Source organism: Microplitis mediator, chromosome 8 (genome assembly GCF_029852145.1).
Source record: "Microplitis mediator isolate UGA2020A chromosome 8, iyMicMedi2.1, whole genome shotgun sequence".
Taxonomy (NCBI): Eukaryota; Metazoa; Arthropoda; class Insecta; order Hymenoptera; family Braconidae; genus Microplitis; species Microplitis mediator.
In genome coordinates this window covers 5,091,176-5,109,726 of record NC_079976.1, presented here as the reverse complement: position 1 = coordinate 5,109,726, position 18,551 = coordinate 5,091,176, and the positions used below count along the sequence as shown (strand labels likewise).

General features: G+C 31.5%; 1 protein-coding gene across 1 annotated transcript; it reads right to left on the bottom strand.

Moving 5' to 3' along the window:
• Positions 1–8,889: 8,889 nt before the first annotated feature.
• LOC130673299 (early growth response protein 1-B) lies at positions 8,890–18,266 on the bottom strand. The gene is made up of 2 exons (XM_057478271.1): positions 18,234–18,266; positions 8,890–14,989 (listed from the first exon to the last, which is right to left on the bottom strand). Exons 1-2 carry the CDS (start codon positions 18,264–18,266, stop codon positions 13,394–13,396), a joined length of 1,629 nt encoding a protein of 542 aa, XP_057334254.1. The 3' UTR covers positions 8,890–13,393.
• Positions 18,267–18,551: the final 285 nt, after the last annotated feature.

Sequence of the window (18,551 nt, the reverse complement as noted above, 5' to 3'; positions counted from 1 at the left end):
TGTGTGCCAAAGTAAAAGATTGTTGACGTATGCGTGTGTGTGTGTGTGTGTGTGTGTGTGTTGAGACTCAAGTCTTTCTTAACCAGCAAGACACTACTGTACTCTACAATATCTTTCTCTTATGGAGTAGATGATACTAAACATGGTGGGACGACGACGTCGGGGGCCGATACCCCGCGAGGTAGAACCTGGCGTGTCCTTAGTCGCGACAAGTAAACCTAATCCAAGTTAACAGTGGAGGCTCTGGAGGCTGTGGAGATCTAGAGGAGCGACTGGTCGAGTCAAATAAATAAAAGTAAAGAGACAAACGAGTGCGAGACTATAGTACTGAGTACTGGGTACTGGAGACTGGGGACTGGGGACTGAAGACTCAACACTGAGAACTGGGGTTGACTCTTTTCTCTACAGAAGAGATTGAGTTTAAGTTGCTTGGAGCGTTGCACAGTATTGCGCTTTACTTGCAACTCACATGCAATGCCTGTTTCTCTTGGCTCTGCCAAATAGAGAGACTGGTCTTAAGACTCAACGTAGGCGGTCTCTATGGACAGTCCACCGACACGTCTCGGCCAACTCCACACTAGGAACTATCAAAACATGATTTTTTTTACACACAACTATGGTAAAAACACTGTGCTATGTATCAAATGATATTTAATGAAGTTTTCATTTGTCATGGCACTTTGATCTACTGTTTTTACTCCACTCTTATTTTACGACACCTTCATTCATTTATAAATTACACTCCTAAGTTATATTTATTGTCATGACATTACATTATATATTGTATTAGTTTATGATAAAACAACTTTACTATTTTAATTATTTTTTACTTGGGTGATAGCAGTTACTATTACTGAAACTCTAGACACTAGAGAGTTAGAGGCAAATACGACTTGAGGCTGGAAAACCAACTGCTCTGCTATACTCAGGAAAAGAGAGTAAACGAGTCAAGGTAGGTTTTGTATTCTAGAGGAAGTTGAAGACAGACAGAAAATATCTTACACTCAACTCTAGTATTTATATTTATATATATATATATATAGTATATTCTGTCTCTTTATTCAATTTATATAGATTAATATCTAGCTGTCTCTTTTGATCAGACGTCAACTGATCTTACAGACTTTGAGTACGGCAATTAAAATTCACCTGATAAATAAATCCGATCGGTATAAATGTGTTCATTTTAATTTGTAGCAAACGTTATGACGATTAATAAAAATAATATATATATATATTATCGTTAAGTAATGTGGAGAATTAAATGCTTGTGTAAGTGACTGTCCAATCGTTTAGTTTTAACGCGTTACAGATATTCCTGATATTTCATTTTAACCAGCCTCATATATTAAAATCACCCATAATTTTTTATTTTTTATTTCTTTATGATACTCAACCTCGTGATTTATATTTTTACACTAAATCAAAAAAATTATTACTTTTTTACGCGTTAATTTATATGAATTAATTTTGTTTACAATTATTTTCACCTGCACATTTAATTTAAATTAACCGACGCTTAATATCTTAAATATTAAACGATTAAATAAATAATTAACTTCCATGTAAAAAAATAAAAATTTTAACTTGATATATTTAAACTATAGTTTAATTTATCAAAAATTTATCAAATGGTGAATAATAAAAATAATTTAAATGAACCGTAAAATATATGGTATTAAAAAATATAAGGATTTTATGTTGAAAATACTCCGCATACATTTGTATAATGCATCTGTAGAAGCTATAAGACTACCGTAAAGAAGAAAATATTCAGCAGAAAATTTAAAAATAAAAAGTATATATTTTATTTTCATGCTCTACCTGAATTCTGCTCCTTGTTCATCTTCTTGCGTCTAAACTTTGACGGCTGTTTTACGTCTCAACAGAGTAGAGCAGTTTAGTACATAGTGAAGGTGGATTCACTCATCTTCTTTGCCTTTGGCTCTCGTACTCACAACACCAATTACGTAATTTTCCTCAGCATCGGCATGTCGTAAAGGGGGAAACTCTCCTGGTGAATGGAGCACTCGCACTCAAGTAAAAACAGCATAGCTAACCAACAAAAAGTATAAATATATATATTTATAATATATAACAATGACTAAATAAAAAATAAGTTCATTTTTTAAAAATAATAAAACATATACATTTATATAAGGGTGATTCATTTCCGCAAAAGTTTTTTTTTTTAAGTGCTCAAGCAAAATCTCAATCTACATCGAAAAAAAAAAATTATCACCAAATGGAGCTTTTAATTCCAATGCTAAGTAAAAATAGATAAAAAAAGGAAAATAATGATTTTTTACAAACTGTCGGTCGGAGCAACTTACACGGAAAAAAAATGAACTATATAAATTGAGAATGAAAAGTAATATAATGATAAAGTGGTCAGTAAATACCATCATTCTAAATAGTAATTTTGTCATTTATGATTAAAACGTGAATAATTACAGGATAAGTATGAAAATTCATTGTCTATGTAAGAAAAATTACTATTTGAACCTTAAAAATCGTAACTGATACTTAAAAAATAGACGACACGTATTATAAAATTTACTATTTGAATGTTAAAATTCCCCATATGGACAACCGGGTTCCGGGTTATAATTTCAAATAGTAATTTTTAAAGTTTATTTTTTTCTGTATAGGTCTAAGGACCTTTTTTTAAGAGGATGAAATTTCCTTCAAATATATGTTTCCTTTGTTTCCCTATACTTAGCGGTTCGTCCTAAAAATGAAAAAATCACGATTTTCGTCCAAAAATTTAGTTCGATAGCTCTTACTGCACGGAAAGATTGGAACCCGACTGGTTACTGTTCTGCACCCGACTCAGTACATTGCTGGAAAAAAATGCTCGATTGTGGTGCAGCACCGCACTGATTACTGTGCGGGACCTGACTGAGTCGTGTGCGCATATCACTCAGTCAGGTTCCGCACAGTAATCAGTGTGATGCTGCACCACAATCGAGCATTTTTTTTCAGCACCGTACTGAGTCGGGTGCAGAACAGTAACCAGTCGGGTTCCAATCTTTCCGTGTGATGAATCAGCGTGAGCTACATTAAAAAGTCCAATGGCAATTTTAAAGAGCATGGAATCCCCTACAAGATTCAACAATTCGTTTCTCAATATCATGAAAAGCAGCTCAGCATTAGAAATTTGAAAAAAAAAAAAAATTTTTTTACATGCATTTTAAATGGGAAAAAACAAATTGAAATAGTAAGTACTTAGCATTGGAATTAAGAGCTCATATTTGGTGATAATTTTTTTTTTCGATGTATATTGAGATTTTGCTTGAGCATTTGAAAAAAAAAAAAGAAACTTTCGCGGAAATGAATCACCCTAGTAGATATATATAACTTATAAGAATAAATTTCATAGTATATAACCCAATTTAAAATTGATCCCATATATATTTAAATCTACAAATAATATTATATTTATAATCGACCAGGTCACTAGAGCAAATTTTATTTAAGAAAATCGACAGGTAAATTTTAAATTATGTCAGGTCTTTTAATTTTCCAACAAAATATCATTCTATCGATTTATATTTAATATTTTTATTTTCATCTCAATCCGACCTTGTCCATCAGTTTAATCGAATCGGATATGTCTTGTCAATTATTCAAGCATAACCCATGAAGCAGCTCTCAATTCGTTTATTCGTCCGTCCATCCGTCTGTACGTCTGTTCGTTAGTTTCCATTCGTTCGTACGTCCGCCCGCTTTAGATAAAAATGGAGCAAGTTATTTCCAAGATCAGAATTTGCATGCTTCCATATATATATTTATATGCTCTGTTAATTAATGCAGTCAAACTTTGCTGAAATTATATAAACGATTTATTTATAAAATTTCTTACTAAGATGACTAGAAGATTGTCTGTATCTATATCTATATACATATATGTATATGTCTGTTAATCAGAAAACTCAGATAAGACACCAAGATATTTAATGACTTCTCCCCTGGGTTCTTCGCCTCAACCTGACACTGCTTGTCATTAATGATTAAAAATAAATATCCAAGACACATTTATGCTTGACTTTAAGATATACACGTGGGCGTGTGAGACCAATTATATATCAGGAATAAAATAATAATAATAATAATAATAATAAAAGACCGAGACTGGTTCACGCGGCAAGGATTCAAGTCAAGTTTAACGAACGTCTTTAATATAACGTACCAACGTTCACTTGTGTACTTTAAATAAGTCTTAAAAAATAATGATATCCACTAGTTGTTGTTGTTGTTGGTGTTTTTTTTTTAGCAACGACACCTCTTTGACATCCACCGCCACACTTATCCTGTCCCTGTTTCAATGTCACAAATCTTAAAGTCAACGTCTTCTGAGATTAACGTATGAATGAATTTTATATTTTTTTTCTTTTTGACTCTACGATGATGATATTATTTTATTTTTTTATTTTGTCATTTTATTATTTTTTGACGTAAGTAATAAGCCCTCGGTATCACGATTGCAGTTGAGAAAAAAAATAAGGAGCGATTAATTAAGCCGGTCTCGATTCGGTACTCCAGTGTGTGTGGTCTTCTTTACTTGCTGGACCTTGAGTCCCTGATGCTGCTGCTGTTGATGCTGATGCTGATGCTGGCTGCTGCTGCTGCTGCCACTTGTTTCTTCTCTCGTGTAATCTTCGCGGGCAAGGCGAGTATAAGCCTTCAAGTAATAACGATCAATAATCTGAGAGGCGTATCTATAGCCTCTGGCTTTGAATTTATTTTTTTTTTATTCTTACTTTCATTATTATTTTATGGTTTTTTATTAGTTTTCCCTCTTACACCCACGTACTGTCGTCACTTTTATCTGGGATTATGGGACATTTTTATAAAACGAAAGATGTAAGATCTTGAGTTGATTTTTATTAAATTACCGGGGCTTTTTTTGTGCATACGTAATAAGAAAATGGAGTTCAAAATGGAAGTTAATAATCACAATAGGAAATAGAAAAAAATTCATGATACTGAGGTTTGCCGACGTCTAATAATTTTTGGATTTTTTTCAATCAATAAATTATTGAAAAAAAAATATATGAAAAGATTGCACTTGAAGTTTTAAAAATTTTCTACGTATGCATATTTTTAGTTTTTGTTTTTTTGCAATTGATTTGGTGAAAAAAAAATTCCAAAAATTTTTATTTAAAAAAATTAGGCGGCAAAAAAAATTTACCCGTAAAAAATTCAAGACAATTTTTAATTTCGATTTGAAAATTTTGTAATTTCAAAAAAATTTTTAACTGAAGATTCACTAGTCAAATTTTTTGAAATTTTGAACCAAAAATAATTCGATTATTTTTACTATCAAAATAGATAACTTTATAGTCGGTAAATTTTTGAAGAAAAAAATCACTAGATTTAGGAGAATTTCAAAATTCCTCAGCCACACATCAGTAACTTTTTCTCCTTTTATTCCGTACATAATTTTTTTCAGGATATGAATTATTTTTTTTAAAAAGAGGAAATTGTTGAACATCATCTGGATGCGTTGGGCGCATCGATGTCAAGGAATTAATAGGAACGTCACGCGTCATTACTCTGGGCAAGCGGTTTTAAGATCTCTGGTACTCCAGCAGCATCAATAGCATCAACAACAACCTGGCCTTGTGGTAAGGCTGTTGCTGTTGTTAAAATACTTAAAATGCCAGTAGAGCCGCAAGTACTCAAAAAAATACGAATTATTTTTTGGGCTGTGGCTGATCAGTAGACTAACACTTTTTCCTTCGACTTTTATAACTTCTTAAAAACAATTTGCGAGTAATAAATGATGAAATTGTTGTAGAATTTATTAAGATTGCAACCGAAGTGATACTTTTGTTAAATGCACGGTTTAAAGTTGAGAGAAATTCATTCAATTTTCAGTGGCTTTAAAAACTAATAAATAGCTTTTGTGGTTAACTCTTAAAATTTTACTTTTTTTGAAATGTTAATTTAGTAATTAGAAATTTTAATTACAAAATATTCCAGTACATGAAATACTTTGGTTTAAAATTCTATAATTTGTCGTATTAAATTAAAAAAAAAATTTTATTAAATCAAAAACTTTCTAATAAAATTTTCTAGCTCATGTTTTACTCATAATAAATAACTTTTTATAAAAATTGAAAAGTGTTAAGCAGCCTCGGCTAATTTTTATTGAACCTCTTACACTTTAACAAAACTTTCATAACAATTATTTTTATAAACTACTCGCCGTAATAAATATATAAAAATAAAAAAATCTTATGTACACGTTCACTAATTAATTCAATTACAAGTTGATATATAAAATATAAACACGATTGAGTGATGTACCTGATCGACGCTAGAAAAATAATTTCTTCATCAAGTTCCAATAACATGAACAAGATACTTCCGGTTGCTAATAAATAATTTTAAGAACAAGAAACATTTATATATATATAAAAGTAATATCACATTTTTATATAATAATTTTTACATGGTTTTGTTGTATATTCTGGCTGTGTAATGTGAATACGGGCGCAACAACGACCAGAGTTGAGTCTTATTTTCTTCTCTTGACGTACATATAGCGGTTACATTCCAGAGTTTCTCAGTCAAGTGGCGCACACGCGAGATGACGCAGTAAATCTCTTGACACAAGTAAAGAAGGTAACGCATTCCGGTGCAAACGCAATAAGAGCCAGGGCATTTACAGGTGATTTTTATTATTTTACTCAAAGGCCGGATGCTCAAGACTCGTCCTTTTGTTTATAATACAATAATTATAACAACTAGTCTAACTACTGTATTTATAAGTAATTTATATACGTATTAAAAAATACCAAGAGGTTATTTGTCGGGTGTAATAAAAATAATTCATAGCGTATGTTTATAACCCAACACCGTACAAGGATCAATGACGAATAAGTATCAAATTAGCATCCGATGAGACGCGAGTGACAGACACTGGTTGTCAGGTCGATCGGAAAGCTTGATCTATCGTCTTGAGGTCGGCATATACACACATATATACGAACATACACATATATATCAACATCTAGAATACAGGTAAGACTACTTGTTCGAGGGAGACATTACCTTTCTTGAGAGTCTTCTTTAAACGTTGCTCGCGTGCCCAGTTTGTCACGAATGACAATTTATCGCTGAACTAACAGACAGAAAGTATACTATCCACCTTCTACGCCTCCTTATTATATCCTTATTCAATGATTTTAAAATCTACCCAGTGACCACTATCATTATTATTATAATAATCCGTCAACTTGTTTTAGCAAATAAAAATAATTAATATATAATATTAAATAATAAAATATATGATACCAGTTTGTTAATAAAAATTAGTATTAACAACAATATATAATGTATGTAATGTGGTATATATATATATGCGTGGGAGGACGGGAGCGCAAGACTGCACCTTCTTGGGTAGATTATTAGTAGTCAGTCCGCGCGTCGATCAGCCGGTTACCACTCGTGCACTCAGCGTTTACCGATCATACCCAGCAAAAAGTCGTTCGGCATCATGCATATATATATATATATATATATGTGTACACATAAACCTTATATTACAAAGACAACTGAACGACCACCGAGCAGATCGGCAAACGACTGGTGATTCCCCCCTTTATCCTCTCACTACCTTCCTCTTTCTCTCCCTCTCCCACCCCCTTCTCAAGATATATCAGGGATATTTTCATGGACAGACGGACCAGAGTATAAAAGCCTCTTGTCGACGACTTATAATTTCTAATGACCCCCATTCCTCGCAGGGCTTTTTTTGCCAAAGTGATCGGCCATGCCGGTGATTGGTGATGCCGATGTCGATGACGAGTTTCAGCCTCATACGCGGACGGTACACGACATACACCATGTGTAAGAGTAGCAACAGCGGATATAATTTATCGACGACGGTGGCGACGCCGAGACGCGTGTGCGTCGGCGTATGGTCAGTATAACCTTCTCCATATATTATCATATACAGGACACACACATACATATATATACAAAGAAACCAACAAACTAACAAGTATACTAGATATAACTAAGTAGTAGCCGTTGGCAAAACAAATAAATTTAACGAATGAAATGGAAGGTACATGAGTTGAGAATTAAATTCTGCAGTAGCATAAAAGAGAATAAAATAATATTAATGTCTACATATATATTTATGTATGTGCGTGTGTTGTATGATGGGTGTGTAAGAGTGAAACGGATTGTGGAAATAAAATCGAGGTATCAGAGATTGTATGACGTCGCTTGGTTTTATTTTATTATTTGTATTGAAGAATAGATTAGTTTTATATATAAGCAGCAGTAGCAGTAGCAGTAGCAGTAGCAGTAGCAACATGAACAGTCTGAGATCTGTGTGATGCTGAGATGAATGGTTTAGTTCGCGCCAGAACCCCCCGACCCAACCATCTGAAGCGCGATTCGGTATTATAAAAAAGGATATTAATAATGGTCGATCGCGCGTCTCCGTCACCCGGCGATCCTGTCGATCGATCGCAGTTTATCATCGCGATACCAGTCGTGTTGTCTGCTCTTTTAGGTATCTTATAGTTTTAATTTTTTGCTGAGACAAGTCCCTACCGATGACACATGGAATTCGATGTTACGTTTCCTTGGAAAGTTTATTTCTTTTTTATTTACACGGAGAATCGAAATACGTTTTGCACTTTGAAGAGAGTTATTTATTACTCATGTTACCCTCTCTTCATTTTTTTTATTTTTTCGCGGGTTTTTTTCGCTTGCGAAAATGAGTCGCTTAGAAAAAGTCCAAATCACATTGGCGGTTTTTTTTAAATTTATGATGTAAGGAGGAGACGAGAAATGAAAGTATAGTTTACATAAAAAACATAACTTTATTTATATATTTATATATATTTTTTTTAACTAGAACAGTTAGAGTTTGATTTCCTGCAGGAGCACTTGAAGTAAGAAAAAGAAAAGATTAAAATATTATAGATTATTTCCATTTATCGACACAATAATTTAGAATCGATATATGATATTTATTTTTATTTAACCATAGATTTTTTAGTTATATTTTGATATAGAAAGCGGAAGCTTGAGTATATTAACTATCTTGCGGTTAGAAAACCGTTCTACGTTCCAGTGCGTATATCAAGTAGTTAACTTTATAAATATAATATAAATATACACGTATATACACTATATATATGATATAAATATGTGCATACATGTATATCGATTATGATGAAGAACGATAAAGCAAGAACTGATTACGCACTAGATAAATCTATATACTTAGCACCTGAAATGTTACCAGTGGATAATTCAAATGCACCCGAGGAAATACTACTTTACAATATTACGGAGAATGAGCAACTGTTTATTTATTTATTTTTTTTTTTACATATTTACCATAAATAATCACATTTTGACAACCTATATTTACATATATTTATTTTTTATTTTATTTTATATAAGACTTTTACTTCGTTTCGCGGATACTTTAAATATGTAAACATTTATTATATATTTATGATAATCAGATTGGACAAGAGTTTATAATTTAATAAAGAGTATTTAATTATCGAGTCTCATATACCGTCATCCCTTTTATTTATATTTATTTTTTAATTATTGATATGTCCAATTTAACACAAGCTCATAATCTTTTGGATCAATTTTATTTTTTTTGTTTTTTGTACGTCAAGGCACTACTCCTGCTTATGTACACTCGGAAAAAATAATTATTACGTATGAAAAAGCGATATATTAACTAAAGAAAAATATATAAATATATACGATTCCCAAAATAATCATGTACAAATATATCAATTAAAAGTTGAACTTCGCGGCTGCCCAATTTCAAAACATAGAGACAAATTTTTCAAAATCATATTTTAGTATTTTTAGTTCCAGTGGGGTCTTGTGGACATGATTCATATATATTTCAAAAATTTTATTATTGTCAGTTACTGTGTTTTGAAATTGGACAGCCGTTAAAGTGTCAAATATTTTTTTTTGTTTTTACAAAACAATGAAATTTTTTACTTAAACGTCCAAACCAAAATTTTGAAATAAATCTTGACGTGTAAAGGGAAGTCTACAGTTTCCGTGGCGCCGTCAAACGACCGCGAATTCTTGTAGAACTTGACGAAATAAGACTTTTTTTCAAATAGCTGTAACTTTTTCGAAAATGGACTAATTCAGACATTTATTTTTTCAAAATTTTCATCTTTAAATTTAGTTTTCGAAAAAAAATACAAAAAAAATGAAGATATTAAAATCTATGAAATTTGATTCACTTTTTTTCAAAAAATCACATTTTTCTCGAAGACTAAACGAGATATCGAATTATTTTATTTTTCAAAAAAGTCTTTTTTTGTTGAGTTCTATATGAATTCGCAGTCATTTGGCGATGCCACGGAAACCGTAGAATCCCCCGTGTAAATAATATGACACCAAAATTTATTTATATAAATTTTTTTATAAATATATATTAATCCGACGAAACTAATTAGGGGAGACCGGGGCAAAATGGGCCCTTAAGAAATGAGGGCTTATATGTAATATAAATCCAAGTCCATTTTGTTCCTAGGTGCCCGTTTTGCCTCACTCTCCCCTCTATATTTTGTAATTATGTAATTAGTAATATATTTAGTGTAATATGAACCGCTATAATAATCACATATATTTTAAATTAAATATATAAAGCATTTTCATACGTTTGAAATAAAAATAAAAATAAAAACAGGGAACAAAATAAAGGTAAAAATAAATAAATAAAAAAAATAATGTTCGTTGAAAAATTATATTTCCTTTTGTTCATTCTGGCACGTTCATTAAACACAACATATTTTATAAATTAACGTACACAATTAAATTGTAAATAATTTATAAAAAAAAAAGTTTATCCTTACAATCGAAAACTTTTCCCTCTTTTTTTCTAAACCATTCTTTCATTACAGTTAAAAAAGTCAAATAAATAACACATTCGTACACATGGTTTAGTTTTACAATTCAATTGAGGGAAAATAATAATAATAATAATTACAATAATGATAATAATATTTATAATAATATCGATCTACGTTTAATGGAGTAAGGAATGGGAAACAAATGGGGAATCGTTTAAGGATAACAAAATAAATAATAGAAGCATATTAAACAGGATTAATTACTTAACAACATAACTAGTAATTAATAGTTTTTTTTTCTTAATAATAATAATAATCAATAATTAAATTATTAATTATTAGTAATTGTAGGGCGCTATAAGTATTTTTTATTATTTTTTAAATATAAAGATTAAGATAAATATAAATATACATATATATGTATATAAAATTACAAGAATTTAATATTTTATATAATAAATCTCATGCATTAATCTGGCACTTGCAATTAATGTCACATGCAATTATTACAACCTTGACGTATTTTTAAATTTAATATACTTTTTATTATCACTCACTCACAATATTTTTCATTAAACTTTTCCCTACGTCGTTTATAAAAAAAAAAAACGATTCATTAAATAAACTACAGGCAAGTAAAATGGCAAAGCGTCTTTTTAAACGAGTTATTCAACAACTCGTAATTTAATCTGATTTTATTAAAATTGTTTTTTTTTTTAATTCTTTTAATAATAATAATAATTATTATTTTATTTAAACTTATTCATGAATTATAATTCATATAATTTAATATAAGTTAACATACACTTATTAATCAGCTGTCTTAAACAATTATCATTTCATTTTATTTAAATGGTAGATTTAATTAGAAAAATTCGATATACAAAAATACATATAAGTGGATCATATTTAATTTTTTTATTAACAATTACGGAGGACTTATGGGAGTACGTGTGATTAACAATATTATCACGAAGAAATAGTTGAGGGGGTAATTAAATATTTTATCTTTTTTTCATCACTTTGTATTTTAATTATCAAATGAGTATCGGGAATATATCAATTGCTGACCGTTTTGAAAAAAAATTTTTTTTTTTTCATTTTTTTGAAAAAAAAATCTAATTCTCATAAAGAAAATTAAATTCCCGTTAAAATGAATACCAACAACGATATGTTTAAATTAATTTATTCGTTCGTTACCTACCCGCGAATTAACCGCGAGTTTATGGTTAACAATCACTTTCTTCAAATGTATCGATGTGGGTACTCAAATTAGAGGAAATTTTATCACAAATTCAACTAAACAAGTCATTTTAAATTTTACTTGAATTTTGAAAAAAGAAAAAACTTGGTTCTAATAATCGAAGGTATGAAATCGGTAGACAATTAATATCTTCCCTGAGTATTGATTATCGATTACTTAATAAAAAAAAAAAAATGAAACACTACAAATTCGATAGTAGAAACTAAAATTTTGTTGATAATTTTTTTTTAACTGAAAAATTGTTTAATTTCAAATAAATCGATCTAAATATTTATTATCAATAAGTGTAATAATAATATTTTTAATTAATAATTTAAACTAACAATTATCCATTATACAACATTAATTAACAACAAACTTATTAAACTATTAAACATTATGGTCAATTGGCAACTCACTTTTTATTTATTTTCTTAACTTTCCACTGGGTTCTATTTCTTTTTTTTTAATTTAATTTAATTTTTAATTAAAAATATCTTTACTAATTTTATTATTTAATAACCATCAATAACAATCGTAATTTAAAAATACTAATTAACCTCTACAATTACAAAACTGATGGAAGATTTTAAAAATTGACCGTTGTAAAAAATTTGGCACATTTTTAATTTTATATTTTTAGCACAACGAACCTCAGGTGACTCAGTCTCGACTCACAAATTTATATTTTAAACTCCTCAAACGTTTACAAAATATACAAAAAAAAAAAACTCATTAATTACTAAGTAAAAAAAAAATCAAGGGAATAAATAAAAAAATTTTGATAAAAAATTAAACACAATAATGACTACAGAGAGCGCACATCGACAAGTTTGATAACGGAATGAACTTTTGCGTTCGATGATGTGTTTTATTTTAAATAATAATAAATAGTAAGTAACTAATAGTCAACATTAACAAAAAATCATAAAGAAAATAGTAGAAGAAAAATAAACAGGAAGTGAATCATGAATGAACGAGGGATTGTACGGATAATACTGTTCGGCCGCCTGCCTGCCGAGGACGAACACAGGATAGGCAGTCTTCAGGATAGGGTATATAGTATTTAATTAATTTATATTCATATCTATATATCTATATATATATATATATAAGTAAATTAACACATTAAATTGATAAATCCCAGTATAAACAATGGGACAAACAATGAAATCACCAATAAGCGACAATGAGAAAAAGTGAATAATAAATCGAAAGAAGAAGAAGAAGAAGAAAGTTAACGCATTTTCTCACTATCACGAGCTCTTAAATTTAGTCATTCTGTCTTGACAGTCGATAAGGATGACAATGATCCAAAAGTAGGGCTCTCAGGATCAGCGGGACTCTCACATTTGTTATTTTGACTGTCGACGTACCTCGCGTGTGTCCTGAGATGCCTTGTGATCATGTCCCTTCTGCATGCCGCGTAAACACACTGAGGACACTTGTATGGTTTCTCGCCAGTGTGAGTTCTCTGGTGAGTGCTGAGGTGGTCGGATCTACTGAACACCTGGCCGCATACCCTGCAGGTGTATGGCTTCACACCCGTATGCAGCCTCATGTGCCTTGTGAGCATGTCCGATCTAGCAAAACTCCTGTTGCATACATCACATGAGTATGCTTTCGCTGTTGCATCCTTAGCGCCCTGTCTCTTGTGTCTAGAAGCCATGTGTTTAGCCAGTCTATCATGGAGACTAAACATCTGTCCGCACGCTGGACAAACGTACGCCAAATCAGTGCCTGGAGGCATTTCTTCAACTACTGGTGATACCTCCATGTTAAACCTAAATGCCACACTCTCTTTAGTCGTCGGAGACGCGACGTCCCCGCGTATCACTGGGAAGGTCAAGGATCCACGTGTACCCAGACCTGAGGGCAATAACTGTAGTGCCGATGGTCGGATGTCCGGGATATTTTTCATTGATAAGTCTAGTGGATATTCTTGGGGACTTGTATCACTTTCGGAAGATCCACTGCGTGGTAAAGGCCCACAGTGTTGTGTTGAAGATGAGTTTGGCCAAACCATTATGGGTTTTTGGTCATTCCAACCAGGTACATCGGAGTCTGAATGACTACGCTTACGATCGCTGTCTATTGGCAGGTACTTTGTGTGTAAATAGTGCTCGAAGGTGTAGGATGAGGGCGATACGGGTGTTAATGGCGTTAGGGTTGTCGTATTACTAGATACGGGTGTTAGAGGAGTCAAAGGTGCTTGTGGTGAAGTTGGTGATGGTAAAACTATATTTGGTGAGGCACAATTTATACAACCGCATCCACGATACGTTAATGTTGGAGTACGGTATGAGTATTGTTGCTGTTGATTATGATTATGATGATGCTGATGCTGATGTTGATGCTGTTGGTGATGGGGATGATGATGCTGCCGTTGCAGACCATGAAGATACTGTTGACTTGCAGCAGATGCCTCTTCGTCTGTCTGTGACTCCATGGGTTCAACTTTCAGACGTTTGTCAGTCGTAATGGGGATGTTGTTTTCAGTGGAGGCCCGCGATGACGACCGCGGCGAACCGAAGATGTCTTCGTCCTCTTCGAGGGATGTCGTTGACTCGAGACGGGTTTCGGATTCACCCTCTATCGAGGGCGTTCCCTTGTGCGCTTGTAATGCGTCCAAGACTTGGTTCAAACATTTCCGCTTGCGGAACACGCGGTGGTTGCGATTCGCGGTCGCTGCGAGTGTGTTGTTGTTTGTACAAGAGGGTGGCGGGGGTTTTGCCGGACCCGGGGGCGCGGCCGCGGTGTCCTCCACCACACTCTCGGCCATAGTCATCGATGATGCGCGGCACCCGCCGCCTGGGCCCCCTATGCCGCCTATTACACCCTCGGCTACCACCGTACTGCCTCCTAGTTTGTCCTGAAACAAATAATATATATTTTTATTAATTTTATTGTTATATTAACGATAAGTAAATAAATAAATAAAGATAAAATTTAGTAAATATATTTTTTTACTCTCAAGTTATTTAGGCTGAAATTAATTATTGGTGATTAATTGAGGTGATTTAACTGGTGGGATAGGAATTTTTAGTTAAAACTTACTAAATTTATATAAAATACTGTGAGAAGAAGAGGATGTTGACTCTCAGGATCAACACACTGGAATTTATAATAATAAATAGCTGTGTGATGTATCTTTAAATAAAATAAAATGGAATATATTTTATTTAAAAATAAGATTAAATATTAACCTCATTAAGTATCTGTCAACGAGATCCCGTGAAGCGGGTGTTAAAACGCGAAAAAAAAAAAAATGAGAATCGTGGATTTAATAAATTGTGTGGAATTTATTGATCGTCGATAATTATTTGTGTTTTTAAATTTAATTGGTAATTTTAAAATAATTTCAATAAGAAATAAAATTTTTAAAATTCCGAAAAAACAAACCCGATATATTTTATATGCCGTAACACGCGCATCTCTTTTATACATATATATATATTCGTCTTTTTATATCGTCGCGACCACCGTGACAGCTTGTGTGCCGGTAAATAAAAAATTAAAAAAAAAAAAAAAAGCTGAATCAACTCAACAAGTCCACTACTGTATACTACACTTATAAGTTAACTCTTTTATATAAAGAAAATTCAAGTTAACTTAGTTTAGTTTGATTCATGTCGTCGATAATCCACATGAGACTTAAAAATAAGACTAGTTTACTAAACATCGTGACTTATCGTCCCCAAGACGATTACTACTGATACATTTTACCACGAAATTATTTTTCATTTGATACTTAAATGGACTGATGTCTATCAAAGTCGTACATCTGTGATCAAACTGTCTCGAAAAATCGATTAAACATCAATCCTATTTACCGTTTAAAAAATTTCTCTTTTAAATAAAAATAAAAAAAGACGTTTTTTTATTCATTGTTTAATTTATCGCATATTTTTTATTTAGATTTATAAATGACTCTTTCACGAGAGGATTAAGCATGTCTGAATAATCGATTAGTCCCCTTTAATCGATGTTAATTTATAACACTATCACGGTCGCTGTAGCCAATTAGTCGGCGCGTTCAACTTCATTTTTAACGAGATATCATCCAATGTCTTTTACTTAAACTCTCTCTCTCTTTTTCTCCTCATCCTCTGTCTCATTCTCTCACTCTTACTCTGGCTGTTGGTCATCTTGGTCGTTGTCGTTTAATTTAAGAGAAGAGGTACTAACCTCCTGAGCATCTCTCAATGATAACCGTCGTAAAACGAAGACGAAAGCATGAAACTATGTATTAAAAGAGCTGCCGACTCGTAAATGAAGTGTAAAAAAATTTTGAATCTTTAAATGGTTAAGTGTTTTCTAGTGTGTGGGCGTATGTTTAAATTCTTGCATTTATAATCTTTGTTAAAAAAAAAAGTTACATATTTTTTTTTATTCATATATAGACGGAAACCCGGGGTTAAATGGGACAAGATTTTAAAAGGATTTTTTTTTTAAATTTAAAAATTTGATTTCTAAGAGAGGGCAAGAGTCGGTCCCTATAGACAACTAAAATTTTTTGAAAATTCAAATGAAATTAAATGGCGGGAAAAAAATTTGAATTTTTATAAAAATTTTGAATGGTACTGCTCGAGTTGGCCAATTTACCCCACGTTTATCAAACTGTAAGTAAAAATTTCAACCAAAAATAAATTTTTATTTTAATCCAGACATTTATGGATTTTGCAGCCTCATTTTACCCCGGATTCTCATCATACTGAAGTTAAGACGTCTAATAATTTATGGATTTTTTTTTAACTGATAAATTACAAAAAAAAAATATTTGAAAAAATTGCACCTATAGTTTTTTTAATTTTCTACATGTGCATTTTTTTATTTTTCATTTTATTGTAATTGAATTGTCGGAAAAAATTCGAAAATTGTCAATTGTCAGCTAACTTCAGGATCATCGGATTCCCTTGTATATTTAAATAGATACCACCCATATTTAAAGCGTTGAAGCAAATCAAGTGTAGTAAAATCGACTAAAAGGTTTATAAGACTGAGTTAAATATATAACGATAATAATAATAAAAAAAATCAGACCCCCTGAGAATGAGAACAGAGAGGAGAAATTAAAGAGAAGCGCAATAAATGCCTCCATCGAGGCACCTGTACCTATATATACATATATAATAGTCCTTGAATATTTGTTGTCTTGGATGTCGTCGAAATATTATCGTCTCTTACTCCACTCAATCTCCAGAAAGTTTGAGTACCAGCAAGAGAGACAAAATTATAAAACAGGTTGAGTTGGATCTAAGAATTACTGTACTATCTATATGTCTATATTGTAAGCGTGGGTGAGGCGGTTTGTTTTCTCTCAAGTATTTAAACTGTAATGCGTTAACGTTAACGTGCTCGTGTTTTTTCATTTTATTTTAATTAATTATTATCATATAATAAAATATATTTCAAGTGATTTCTAGTATCAATTATAAGATAATATTTTTATAAAATAAATTTAAATATAAAATAAACGAGATAACTGTTTTTAAAATAATTAAATAATTATGTAGATATCTTAATTATACTAGTTTATTAATACTATTGTAATAAATAACTAAGTTTTCTTAATTGAAAAAGTATTTATGACATTGAAGTTTAAAAAAAAATTTTTATTTTCAATTATTGTATGATTGAAAATTAATTATTTTTTTTATTAATTATTAATAAATCGTAATTAAGATAAGAAATAAATTTTGATTGGAAATAAAATAATTGCAGAAAAAATATAAAAAAAAAATTGATAAAATAAAAATGCTGCACATCAACTCTCGACTCGTTCACTATTCTCGTCCCGTACGTTCACTTCTCTCATTCCGCTTTAATACAACATACAAGCTCTATCTATATATCTATATGTACACTTATATGTATCGTACAGTTTATATTATATTGCATCCTCAGAATCCGCCGGGGGGCTAACGCGCGGGCGAGTTTGCTACCAAAAAAACCAACCGGGCTACCGAACAAGTATCCATCCCTTTCTGCGTACCTTCACCTCACGACCACGCGATTAAATTTAAAAAAATATATATATATGACCCACAATAGAAATAAACGCGGAAAATTTAAATTTTGTACTTCAACTTGTAAATAGACTGGTAATTAAATACCTTAATTAGCTTTGTATTCTTCATATCATCCATGGATGCGTAACTTTTCTTGATAATCGATAGAATAAAATTTTCTTACGTCTTATATATCTCAAATTAACTACGTAATCATAATGATAAATCTCTTGAGTGGCGTGATGACACGAAAATTGATGTGTATTTTCCAGTAACTCGAATCGCCACTCTCTACATAACACTACTATACTCTTATGCCCACTTTACCACACTCTCAACTCTGTTCTTACTCACTCACTCACTTGATACTCTCATCTTTCGCTACTCGTGTCTCGTTAACGTTGTGAGCAACTGCTTCCAGGT